The following is a 13464-nucleotide window of genomic DNA, read 5'->3' as shown; positions in this document are numbered from 1 at the left end:
AAACTCTTATTTCTGATAGCACGTGAAGGCAGCATAGTCATGCTAGAAACATGGTAGCAACATGTTAACAACACGTTAGTCATGCTATTAACATGCTATGCTAATGTTGCCTTCAGATGCTATTGTAAAATTTCCTATTTCCCAATCATGAAGTCATAATTACGAGCTTGTCGCATTCAAGTGATTTGTTGTCGGAAAGAATAAAATGTAATATTACATTCGTTGATAATCATTAACAGAGTAAATATGACCTGAGATGCCGTTCATTTCCAATTTCAGATTAGGAAACTTGTATTTACGGTAATTCTGATAGCATTCGAAGGCAGCATAATCATGCTAAAAACATGCGTGCAACATAATAAATAATTTTAGCAGTGTATTAAATCATGCAAGCAACATATTGTCAACATTTATCTAATTTATCTAAACTTATTTTTATTGTTTTCCCCCAGAAAGTAGGATATAATAATAATAAATAATAATAATAATAATAATTTATAATTTATTTATAATTTAAATAATTAAAAAATAATTATATTTATAATAATATTTATGTATTTAGTTTTTCCTTGCTCAAATGGCATAATTTTTTTTTTTTTTTTTTTTTTTTTTATGAAAAAAAAAAAAAGTAATGAGTCAATTTTTTTTTTTAACTGTGTTTTTCATCTGTTTTAATGTTGTAAATTTTCAAGCTTTTATGACTGCTTCAAACTGTCAGACCAGGCTTTCTCAAGCCAACTTCAAAGTTTGTTCACAGGCTTTATTTATCTAGTTATCAACTGAAGTTGGTGATTCATCTTGCAGTGATATTGAGGATTATGAAATCTGTAATGTTTTAGTGGTAATGCTGGTATTTGGAGTGGAAATACTGAAATATCCCTCTTCTGCCCTCAAAATGTTCCGGACATTCTGTGTTCCAGACAACTCATAATTCTCCCAAAACAAACAACAGAGCATTGCTTTACTCTGCCATCTTTGAAATGACAATAAATTACACTTCTCACCAGTGTCGGACGTCTAAGTGCCATTCCAGCAGTAATTTTCACATAAGAGGTGGGAGAATTATGGGTTATGCATGGCTCATCCAGTCATAACCACAATTATGTATTTTGGCATCTACCTTAACCTCGTTTAGTGTACTATACATTCATCTTCAACCACAAAGAATGCCACTGCCTTTTTTAAAAAAAATAGTGCTTTGATTCTTTAGTTTTCCTGACTTGCTTCAAATAGTGGCCTCTCTTTGATGACGAGTAACTTCCTTTCACAACTTTCAAGTCATCACACTTCTCACAGTTTCGCACTCCTGTGATCACACTGGTGTCCTCACGCCTGTGATGTAGTTAATTTTGGAAAGTAATAGCAGGCCTTGGGGTCTTTCTGTGTCTGCTGGGAACATGCCACTTGAGTGTTTCCCTCAGGAATGTGTTTAGTAACAGAAGGAGGCCGGCCACAGGTTTTTCACTGTGATGCAGATGACGGACCACACTCTGAAGTGAAGTTTTTAGCCTACATGCTGGCACATTCCTCAGCTGGCTGAGCGCTTGCATCACTGTCCTGAGGAGAATGACCTCAGGAGCGTTCGAGGCTATACTTTGTGTGACTAGACATTGAACTAAATGGTACTTTGCAAATGAAATTATTCATGCTTTTGTTTAATAGGTATTCTGACCACAGGCTTGACCATCGCAGGCTTCGAATATTTTGTGAAAAACTACAAGATCGAATACAGAGAGAGGAACCGTTGGCGAACATTTGTCCAGTATAATAATACTGATGATATGGTAATTGAATTACTTTGTTTTTTTCAATTATTTAATTATTATTATCCATTTTATTTGTGGTTTACATTGTTTTTCCCTAGAAAGTAGGATATAATAATAATAATAATAATAATAATACTAATTTATAATGTATTTATAATTTAAATAATTAAAAGAAAATAATATTTATAATTTATATGTATGCATTTAGTTTTTCCTTGGCCAAATGGCATCAAAAATGTTTTTTTTTCAGTTTATGAAAAAAAAAAATTAAGTAATGAGTCACACAATGAGACCAGAGATGTTTATTAAGAGTCAATAATAAAAAAAAATTGATTTATTGTTTTTTTTTTTTTTTTTTTTTTTTTTTAATTGTCTGTGGTTTTCATCTGTTTTAATGTTGTAATTTTGTATTTTACCTCAGATCTTTGAAGGAAATACTGACAGTCTCCACCAAACACGCAACACCTTTCATCCCTCCATCGTAGCACGAAGTATTCGAATCATACCTCAGCAGTGGCATCGGATTATCGCTATGAAAGTGCAGCTACTGGGCTGTCCTTACGTTAAACCCATCCCAGGTGCATGTCTTGACACATAAAGGCTTTATAACCTAATTTTTCTCATTAAAACTGTTTACTAAATCGCTGTTTTTTTCCTTTGTAGTGAATTCATCGTCGCCGGTGACACAGGAGGTCCGGCCTACACAGTCCATTCACAATGACATGACCAAACCAGTGGCCTCTCAAGCTGATCTTGGTATGATTTTAAGAAAACTCATTAATTGTTGCAGATTATGTTACAGATGTATTGGAAAAATGTCTGAGAATGTGCAAATATCTTCGCTCTACCCTTATTCAAATTTGTTTCTCACTGTTTTGTTTCTTGTTTTCAACCTCAGGGGTTTATTATCATTAACTATAACCATAAAAAGTGAATTACTTAAAATAATTTTTAAAAAAGTGATTTCTTATTTTATTTCAGCTAGATGCCAACATTTTTCATTTTCTCATTTCCCATCAATACAGCAAAAGCAGTAATATTGCTAAATATTTTTACTATTTAAAATAGCTGTTTTTATTTGAATATATTTTAAAATGTAATATATTTCTGTGTTCAAAGCTAAATTATCAGCATCATTACTCCAGTCTTCAGTGTCACATGATCCTTCAGAAATCTAATATTCTGATTTGCTTTTTAAGAAACATTTTTTATAATTACTATTATCAATATTTAAAACAGTTGAGGATTTTCAGGATTCTTTGAATAGAAAGATTCCAAGATCAGCATTTATCTGAAATAAAAAGCTTTTGTAACATTATACACTACAACATTTACTTGAAGTCTGTTTAATTTTTTATTTTTTCTGGAAAGAAATTATAGAAATTAATACTTTTTATTTAGCAAGGATGCTTTAAATTGATCGAAAGTGATGATAAAGATATTTTTAATGTTACAAAAGATTTCTATTTCAGATAAATGCTGTTCTTACGAACTTTTTATTCATCAAAGAAACCTGAAAAAATTCTACAAGAAAACATATTTAAAAAAATAGTGTAATTTAATTCAAAATATTAATATGAATTTTAATAGTACAGCAATGACACTACAATAACACTGATTTACCAGACCTTAATTGTTATAATTGTACAGTATTTTTATTATTTAATACACTTTTTTTAAAATTATTTCCTTTATAGAAATGTATGTTTATTTATTTTTTAATTTTGATTAATTCACGATGATTGATGAATGAAATCATAATGATTTCATTTTAGGAAATCTTAATATTCATTATAGTAATATACATGTATTCACTGTATAAATGTTTATATGATATATATATAAAACACACTATAATAACTAGAAATTAATCAAATTAATTTAAGTCTTTTTTTTCTCATCACGTACATCACATTTTCTTTTATTTTTCTTTCTTATCTTGGAAATATCTTGTATTTTTCTTTTGTTTACAGTTAATCTGATCGTGATAATTGTGCCCACCATTCTCCTTGTGGTCTTGCTTCTGGTGGGAATCTACGTGGTTAAAATGCTATACAAGTAAGTCAATTTTATTATGTTTTTATAAACTGGTGTATTACTTTGGATACTTCCTGAAGTCATTTTGCTACCATACCTTTTTGAAACGTAAAAGACAACAACAAAGTAAACAGATCTATTTTTATTTCATGTTGACTTTAAAGAAGAAAGAATGAAAGTTAAGACTATTTTGTCTGTGTTCTCCGTGTTGTGTCTGACTTGAGAGGGTGGCAGAGTCAGATATGTTAACATCCGTTGAAGCACAGCGGGCTTATCTCTGCTCAGCTACTGTCTGTTGCTAGTCCTGTTATCAAACACAGCAGACACTGTCTTAGCATCGCGTATATACATGCACCAGTGATTCCCAGCCTGCCCTAATAGATACCACAGCCGCTGGTGTCAATAAAAGATTTGAGTGTAAGCTGATATGAGCAAACCCTGTTGTGATTCCTCAGCAACACATTGCAGCGGCGTTTCGATTTATAAAGAATGGAGAGATTGAGGCCTGTGGGGGATAAAGGAGGGTTGAGGGTCAAAGGTCAGTGTCAGGAGATGTGCCAGCTGCATTAGTCCCCTGAGAGAGAGCTCAGGGACAAGGGGGATTGTGGGGAAATGAGGATGAATGAATGGAAACCTCTTGTGGAGGTGTTTCAAGGGAATTGTTAGGCTTCTTCTGTTGTTCAAGACTGATGAAGGTGGTGAGAGACCTTAGACTTTGCCACCTGTGTCTCTGACACTGATGTTTTCATTGTCCCACAGTAAGAAGACAAAGGAGAACACGTATGGCTCTGCAGAGACGCATACAGGTAAAACATTTGCTTTAACTGAACCGCCTGGAACATTTAAAAAAAAATTATCGATATATTAAAGCTGTTATAAACCTATGACTTGTTTCTTCAGTGGACCACAAAGAAAGATATTTACAAAAATGTTCAAACTGCACTTTTTCATAAAATAGATGGAGAGCAGTGGTACCATAAAAACACTATAAATCTTCTGAAGTTCTGTAACAATATGAGAATTAACCAAAATTGAGTCATTATTCATAAATGATAGTCAATTTTACGTACAAAAATATCATATGGCATTAGATGGAAAAACTGAATGAAAAACAGCAGCTTTAATAAACATAAAAGAAGATATTTTGAAGAATGCCGGTAGTCAAATGGTTTCGAGTCCCATTGATTTCCATATTATTTTTAGTCTATAAAATGGAAGTCAGTCGAACATGTTTTGAAGAGTATTTAGAATATTTTGGAGTTGTTTTCCATAACAAATCTGTCATCCCAAAGCCATATGATAGCATGATAGTAGATTTTCTTTTACAAATAATGACTTAATTTTTGACTGCTTTTCATATAAAGCTATCAAATAACTTTACAAAGTTTAACATATCGACTGCCTTTATGGTGCTTTTGTTTCTGTCATCACAGATCTCCATATACAGTCGAGGGCCAAAGTTTACATGCACCTTGCAGAAACTGCAAAATGTTATTTAATTATGTAATTATTTTAACAAAATAAAAGGGATCATACAAAATGCATGTTATTTTTTATTTAGTACTGACCTGAATAATATATTTCACATAAAAGACGTTTACATGTAGTCCACAAGAGAAAATAATAGTTTAAAATTTATAAAAATGACCCCATTCAAAAGTTTACATATGCTTGATTCTTAATACTGTGTTGTTACCTGAATGATCCACAGCTGTGTTTTTGTCCCTAGTTTGTCCTGAACAGTTAAACCGCCTGCTATTCTTCATAAAAATCCTTCAGGTCACACAAATACTTTTTTTGTGTTTTTGAACTCTTTCCAAAAATGACTGTATGATTTTGAGATCCATCTTTTCACACTGAGGACAACTGAGGGACTCATATGCAGCTATTACAGAAGGGTCTTACGCTCAATGATGCTCCAGAAGGAAAACTGCGCATTAAGAGCTGGGGGTGAAAACTTTTGAACAGAATGAGGATGTGTACATTTTTTGTATTTTGCCTAAATATCATATTTTTTTTCATGTACTACTGCCCTTCAGAGGCTACTGAAAATACTTGCATGTTTCCCAGAAGACAAAATAAGTAAAAATTTATCCTGATCTTCAAATTAAAGAATTTTTCACCCCCCAGCTCTTAATACATTGTGTTTCCTTCTGGAGCATCAATGAGCGTTTGAACCTTCTGTAATAGGTGCATATGAGTCCCTCAACTATTATTTTGTCTTATGGACTATATGTAAACATCTTTTATGTAAAAATAGCTTATTCAGGTCAGTACTAAATAAAAATATAACATGCATTTTGTAAGATCCCTCTTCTTTTGGTAAAATAATTAACGTTTTGCAGATTCTGCAAGGTATGTAAACTTTAGACCTCAATTGTATTTACTGTTACAAATGCGTCTTTTTTTCTTTTTTATTCATCAATGAATCCTGAAAAATTATCACAGGTCCGAAAAAAATATTAAGAAGCAAAACTGTTTACAACATTTATAATAAATCAGTATATTAGAATGATTTCTGAAGGATCATGTGACATTAAAGACTGGAGTAATGATGCTAAAATTTCAGCTTTGGATCACAGGAGTAAATTCAATTTTAAAGTATATTAAAATAGAAAAATGTTATTTTAAATTGCAATATTATTTCATAATATTACTGTTTTTTCTGTATTTTTAATCAAATAAATGCAGCCTTGATGTTTTCAAAAACATTAAAAATCTTATTGATCCCAAACTTTTAATAGCATTTTAACTTTTTCTTTGCTTTAGACAATCATTTACATAGAAAGCAGAAAATCATTCAGTGCATGCATTTGTATTAATAAAACATGGCATTCACTATATGTGAATGATAGAATGTCTTTTTTTTGCCTTTATTTTTTGAGTCTTCACAAAAAGTTTTAATCATCATGACACATCCTCCTTCTACGTATATGTTGTGTTTTGCCCTTTCAGACATGTATAATTTAAGGCTTAGCTGCTCAGTTCACAGAGATAAAACCATCTTTCACAGACTGGCTGACAGTTGAATGATTCTTGTCTACAGGCTGTTGGAGACAGATAAAACAGCCATTTGCCAGGCACCAGTCCACAGAGTTCACCATCAAATACAGCTCTGAGAAAGACCCCATCCAGAAGCTGGACCTGGTAACCAGTGCAATGGCAGGTAAAGATTGACCAAAAAGCAAGGTTTTGATTTCATTTCATAAAGTACAACTGGTTTTAACAGTAATAATAATAAATGTTTCTCAAAGAGTGAATCAGCATATTAGAGTAATTTCTGGAATATCATGTGACACTGAAGGCTGGAGTAATGATGCTGAAAATTACATTTTAAAATATATTTAAATATAAATGGTTGTTTTAAATTGTAATAATATTTCACTATTAAAACACTGTTTTTTTTGTCTTATTAATTAAATAAGTGCAGTCTTGATGAGCATAAAAAACTCAAAAACATTAAAACTGATTACTGACCCCAAACTTATAAAAACTTCAACCACTAAAAATGTAGTTGATATTAGTTTAATGTTACATACTTCCCAGCACTGAAACCAAGATGGTAATAGATCCCAAGTGACCAACAAAATGTCTCGTACCACAGTTTGCTTGTCATAGTCAGGCCAACAACACTCAACATGGAAGAGATGTGATTTATCACTTAGTTTTATTGCTTGTCGTGCCCGGTTAGGACATTGTGTTCATGTGGAAATGTGGATTTAAAGCCAGACCATTTCATTTTTGTGGCTGCGGCTGAAAGACGAGAGGAGTTTTTTTTTTTTATTGTCTGATAAAGGGGTTCAACTTGTAAGGCTGTTTATTGTCCTCCAATGAACTGAAGAAATAAAAAAAACAACCTTTTTGAAATAGTTGTAACAGCCTGAGTGCTTGCCAGATGAAAACCCCTGCTAAAATTTAATTGGCAGTTTTTCCCCTTATGCTCCTCCAGGGCTGTAATTATTGATGATTCAAGGTTTGTACAAGACGTCAGACAGATTACAGGCACTCTGATTTCAAGCCTCATGCTTGACTTGAAGCAAATACTGACATTGTTTCATTTATTTGATTCATTTCTCATTTTTGACTCTCAGGAACATGCATGAAAATTAACTATAGTACTGTATGTCATTCATATTCGATGGCAGTAGAGTTTATGGTCCCATATTTATGAACGTGGCTTACCAGCAAACCAGATTTCATGCAGGCATGGAACAAGTTTACAGGGATAGTTCGCTCAAAAAAATGAAAATCGCCATCATTTACTCACCCTAATGTCATTCCAAACCTGAATGACCGACTTTCCTCTTTTGGAATAGTTGTTTTGACCCCAGAGCAGCTTTGGACCCCATTAACTTTTATTGTATGGTCTAACAAACAGTCAGTGTTATTGTTTAGAGAAAACATTGTTGTTGTTTTTTTAGTATCATTGATGTTGTTATATTTTTCATTAATATATTAAAGTAGGTTTTATTTTTATATTTTCTGTATTCATTTTAATTTAAAGTTTTAGGAATTAAGTTGTGTTGTTTCTATAATTTTTTTTCGTCTGTATAGTTAGCTTTATTTTGAATTGTAATTATTTTATTACCTAAACTTATTTTGTTTGAGCTGTTTTTCCAAAGCAATATTTCCCATTTTTGTTTAGTCAAAGTTAGATTTTTTTTTTTTTTTTTAATTTTTAAATTTCAGTTAATGTTTATTTTATGCTTTTAGTTTTAAGTAATAATTATAATAAACCCTGACTAAAACTATCAAAGTCATTTTCCCAAATTAAAATAGAGCTGAAATAAAAATAATTCTAAAAATAATCATTTATTCTTAAAAAGATAATAATATTAATAATGTTATTGTTAGAATATTATTAATATTCATAAATTTAAATAATAGTATTAAAAATAATATTTGATGAAAATCTTAAACTTAAACTGAAAAACTGAAAAAAGAAAATTAGAAAAGTTGCCCACTAATTAAAATACTAAATGAAATTACTAAAGTGTATAATAGTAATAATAAAAGTATATAAATATATTTATAAATATTTTGAATTATTTCTATATTTTGTTTTAATTTTAAAGTTAATTTTAGTAATTTAGTTGTTTCTGTCATTTGTATAGTTTAAGATTCAGCTTTTTTTAGTTTTAATTATTTTATTACCTAAACTTATTTTATTTCAGCTATTTTCCAAGGCAATATTTGTTATTATTTTCTAATTTTTAGAATAGTTAGTTTCATTTTTGTTTAATTTAAGTTTAATTATTTCAGTTAATGTTTATTTTTAAGTAATGAAAAAATATTTTTTTTACGCTTTTAGTTTGTTTTAGGTAATAATAATAAACCCAGACTAAAACGATTAAAAGTCATTTTTTTGTCATTAAAATAGAGCTGAAATTAAAAAAAATATTTAAAATTTTATTTAAAATGTAATTTTAATATTAATAATATTATTGTTCTAATATTATTAATATGAATTAATATGAATAAAATGAAATAATATTTGATGAAAATCTGAAAAAAAGAAAATTAGAAATGTTGCCCACTAACTGAAATACTAAATGAAGTAAAGTAATGAATGTACTAAAACTATAATAATAAAGCTGAAATAAATTAAAACATTATTGAAATAAAATATAAAAAATATCTAGAACAAAAACACACAACAATATTACCAAAACCTAAATAAAAAAAAAATCACAGTATTAATAAATACCATAATCGTATATAAATAGTACTAAAATAACATTTAGTAAAGATTAATGCATTTTTAGAATAATTAGGTTACTAACTATTTCCCTATTTTTTTTTTTGTTTTTTTTTCCCCAGCTGAGTACCAGCAGCCTCTCATGCTCGGCACGGACACTGTGTCCCGAAAAGGCTCGACATTCAGACCCATGGACACCGAGGCCAAAGACAAAGACATCGAGGCTTCTTCTCACTACGACCACCTGCAAACAGGAATCCAGTACGCCCTCCCGCTGACCAATCAGGAGCCAGAATACGCCACGCCCATCATCGAGCGCCACGCTTTCCGCAAAGATCCCTTCCTTCCAGATCCCAGCTACAGCGTCCCAGGCGTGGTACTAAACAAAAGCCCGTCGTTCCGAGCGGTGGAGGGCAGCAACTGTAGAAAAGTGATCGGAGGCCTGGCCGGGGGCTATCAGATGCCCCATGCCAAAACGGACAGGGGGAATTACCCAGAGGACATCTACGACAGCCCTAAAATCCGAAAGCCCGTGGTTCAAAACGGGAGCTGCTCAGAGTACCAGAGACCCCAGGTTAAATCCCCGGTTCGAGAGTGCTATTCCACTCCCAGAGACTGCGTCAGACTGCCTTTCGCCGGATACAGACCCGACCCGGAGGGCAGTAGGTCCGACCCGGAGGGCAGCAGCTCTGAAGGAAGCTGAGAAGAACCATACTGTGATGTGCCTGATTTACATGACTCAACAAAATCACCTCCAGACTCTACTTAACTTATTTGTGCATGAGGGACAGCTTGTTTTTGCATTTATGCGGAGGACATAACAGATGCGACGAGTATATATGATGTACTTTGTCTTGACGAATCAAGATTTTGTTTTAAATCAAATACAATATGCAGAGATTTGAAGGGGACAGTGCGTTCATTCTCTACTCGGACAAACTGTGAATCGAGCCAGGTTTTCACTTATTCCACAATGTGACCATCATCTCAGTCTTCTCAGACTCTGCTTTGAACATCCCTAAAAGACAATTTAACTGATTTTTCCGCCCGCTTTGCTTTAAGATGTCAGTAGTATATGTAAATGTGCAATATATGTAAATTCGTTCTCTGTTACTTCCCTGTTTATTGGCCAGCAAAAGACTTTTGACAACCATGTGATGTGTTTTGCGTAATCTGGCAAACTTTTGCTAACATAAACTAGTATATTTGGGTGCAGGCAACATGGAGAAACTGTAAGATTTTTAATGTTTTTTTTTTGTTGTTGTTGTTTTTTTTAAGAATTATTGTCTGCTCACCAAGCCTGCATTTATTTGATCCAAAACACAGCAAATGCAGTAATATTGTAAAATATTTTACTATTTAAAATAACTGCTTTCTATTTAAATAGATTTTAAAATATAATTTATTCCTGTGATCAAAGCTAAATTTTAACCATCATTACTCTAGGCTTCAGTGACACATGATTTTTCAGAAATCATTCTAATATGCTAATTTGCTGTTCAAGAAACTTTATTATTATTATTATTATTATTATTATTATCAAAATTTAAAACAGTTGATAAATTTGTTTTAGGATTCTTTGAATAAAAAGATCCAAAGATTAGCATTTATCTAAAATAAAAAAGACTTTGTAACATTATAAACCATACAATTAAAAAGCTTGGAGTCAGCATATATATATAATGACCATATATTTTTTTAAACAGCCAATCAGAATATTAGAATGATTTCTGAAGGATCATGTGACTGGAGTAATGATGCTAAAAATTCAGCATTGAAATCACAGAAATAAATTCCATTTGAAAATATATTAAAATAGATACCAGTCATTTTAACTAGTTAAAATATTTCACAATTTTTCTATTTTTGCTGTTCTTTGGATCAAATAAATGCAGGCTTGGTGAGCAGAAAAGACTTCTAAGACATTTTTAAAATAACATTCAAAATCTTACTGTTTAAAAACTTTTGACTGGTAGTGTACATTTATATGAAATTGGCAATGTTTCCTTTAACCATTATACTGAAGTCTACAGGCAGAATATATTAAAAAGAAGTAGGAGATCTTTGGGAACTGGATTAATGCAAGTCTCTAAACCAATCAAAACACATGAAATGAGTTAAAAACAAGTTTAAAGTAGCCTAACACCATCTAAACTGGAAGCAAGATGCATGTCGAAATGATGATGTGGAAGTGATCTGGTTTTGACAATTACACACTTTTCCAAGTGTATATTGGGTGTGAGGGTTGGTTAGATTCAGCTGTTTTGGATCATTTTTCATCCGTCATTCTGCTGTAGGCAATTGCATTGTTGAATCTCAAAATTCCATGTGAAAACTGGCTGTTTAAAGCAATAACGGACTAAAATTGCTTATTTGATACTGATTTTATTTGTATTGTCCATAGGAGTATACATATGTACAGTTTTGAAATGTATATTTAGTTAAAAAACAAAAAGAGATGTTACTTTGTGCATTCGATGGTTATTTAAAGGGACAGTTCACTCCAAATGTGTTGTTTATTCATTCTCATTTCATTCCAAACCCGCATGACTTACTTTCTTCTATGGAACATGAGAAGAAATAATAAAAAATGCGTTTCCCATAATTAAATTGAAACTTTTTATTTCCACGGAAGAGATAAAGTCATCGTGGTTTTGGAGTGAATGATGACTATATTTTCGTTTTCACATGGACTATCCCAAGCATCCGTAAGATCTGTGAGTTGCTGCTGTTTAAGGGACAATCCCTGTTAAAGATTACTGGCAGGTCTTAATTTCTGTGAAATGTTTTGGGGGATGTGCTCGGGGACTGATGGTTAATGTTTGATATGCCTGTGAGGATCTGGTCATGCTGGTGTGTTGAAGTGCTTTGTCACTGAGAATCTCAGTGCTGTGTTTGTGCTTGTCTAAACCCTGATTAAAAGCACCAGTAGTTCAAACCTGTCCTGTGATGGTTGCCTTGCTTTAAAATGGGCAAATGACTTGAAAAATGTGATTATGTAAGTATTTGGTGAAAGCAGGATGTCACACGTGGGGTGTCCTTGTGGGACAGTGATCAGGAATGTAACGGTGGGGTGTTAGTTATGGGGCAGCAGCTGATGACCCTGCTGTTTAAATCTACCGTTCAGGCGCCCTGTATCACATTTCCCAACCAACGTATGTAACATTAAAGCACGGCAGTGAATCCCTGGCCCGATCTACTTCCATAAATGTTAATATGAGTCCATGTGTATTTGCTTCTGGTATAGAAATGCAATCATACAGGAAGGAAGAACAGCATTTACCATATTTTTAGGGTAGAAAATATGGTAAATATATATTAACCTGTAAAGCATGCAACAAAAAACTAACAATCATTATATTATATATAAGTCTTACTCAGCTGCAGGTCAGGAGCTGCTCATTTGTTAAGCATTATATATTATATAAAGGTTATGTCATGAACTTAAAAGGCTCAGCTTTGTGTTTTGTATGTGTGTGTGGGAGGTCTTTGTGGGAAGGGGAACTTGTGTGCCGTGTTTGTTCACGCCAAGTGCATTCCCCGCTCACACCTGTGCGTTAAATATCGAATTCTGCTGGATTACGAATATTAATAAGGTCGGTTTACGTTGCTTTTATTACCCTCATGAGGCGCAAAATCATATCTTGGTATTAAATAAAAAAATTAAAAGTTAAAAGTTTACAACCATTAACGACCATTTACAATCGTCTAGCTTTAAATTGCAAACGATTGGGCGAACGTCACATTACGTCATTAATATTCATGAGCGCATCGCTTCTGTCGTAACCGTTGTTTCTAATATGTTAATATATATGGTTTATATGGTTAATTTAGTGTGTATTGAACTTTAAACTCCATGTTTTTTAGTATTATCATCCAGACTGAAGCCAATGTGTGAAGCAACCCAGAGCAGCGTTACCACAGCGTTACACGGTACAGTACATTAACTTTCTCAGTGCTTGT

At 32.4% G+C, this 13464-nt stretch overlaps 1 protein-coding gene across 1 annotated transcript in view; it reads left to right on the top strand.

The window, feature by feature from the left end:
* The window catches only part of dcbld1 (discoidin, CUB and LCCL domain containing 1), a 43659-nt gene extending 30763 nt beyond the window's left edge, over positions 1-12896 (top strand). The window contains exons 9-15 of the mRNA XM_051139518.1: positions 1663-1784; positions 2188-2344; positions 2430-2522; positions 3740-3824; positions 4563-4609; positions 6850-6969; positions 9624-12896. Coding sequence (XP_050995475.1) covers positions 1663-1784; positions 2188-2344; positions 2430-2522; positions 3740-3824; positions 4563-4609; positions 6850-6969; positions 9624-10204 — 1205 coding nt within the window. The 3' untranslated portion in view covers positions 10205-12896. The remainder of the gene's footprint in view (positions 1-1662; positions 1785-2187; positions 2345-2429; positions 2523-3739; positions 3825-4562; positions 4610-6849; positions 6970-9623) is intronic.
* The last annotated feature ends 568 nt before the right edge of the window (positions 12897-13464 follow it).

This window comes from Labeo rohita, chromosome 20 (genome assembly GCF_022985175.1).
Source record: "Labeo rohita strain BAU-BD-2019 chromosome 20, IGBB_LRoh.1.0, whole genome shotgun sequence".
Classification (NCBI taxonomy): domain Eukaryota; kingdom Metazoa; phylum Chordata; class Actinopteri; order Cypriniformes; family Cyprinidae; genus Labeo; species Labeo rohita.
The sequence above is the reverse complement of the archived record's forward strand: the minus strand, read 5'-3'. Positions and strand labels throughout refer to the sequence as shown.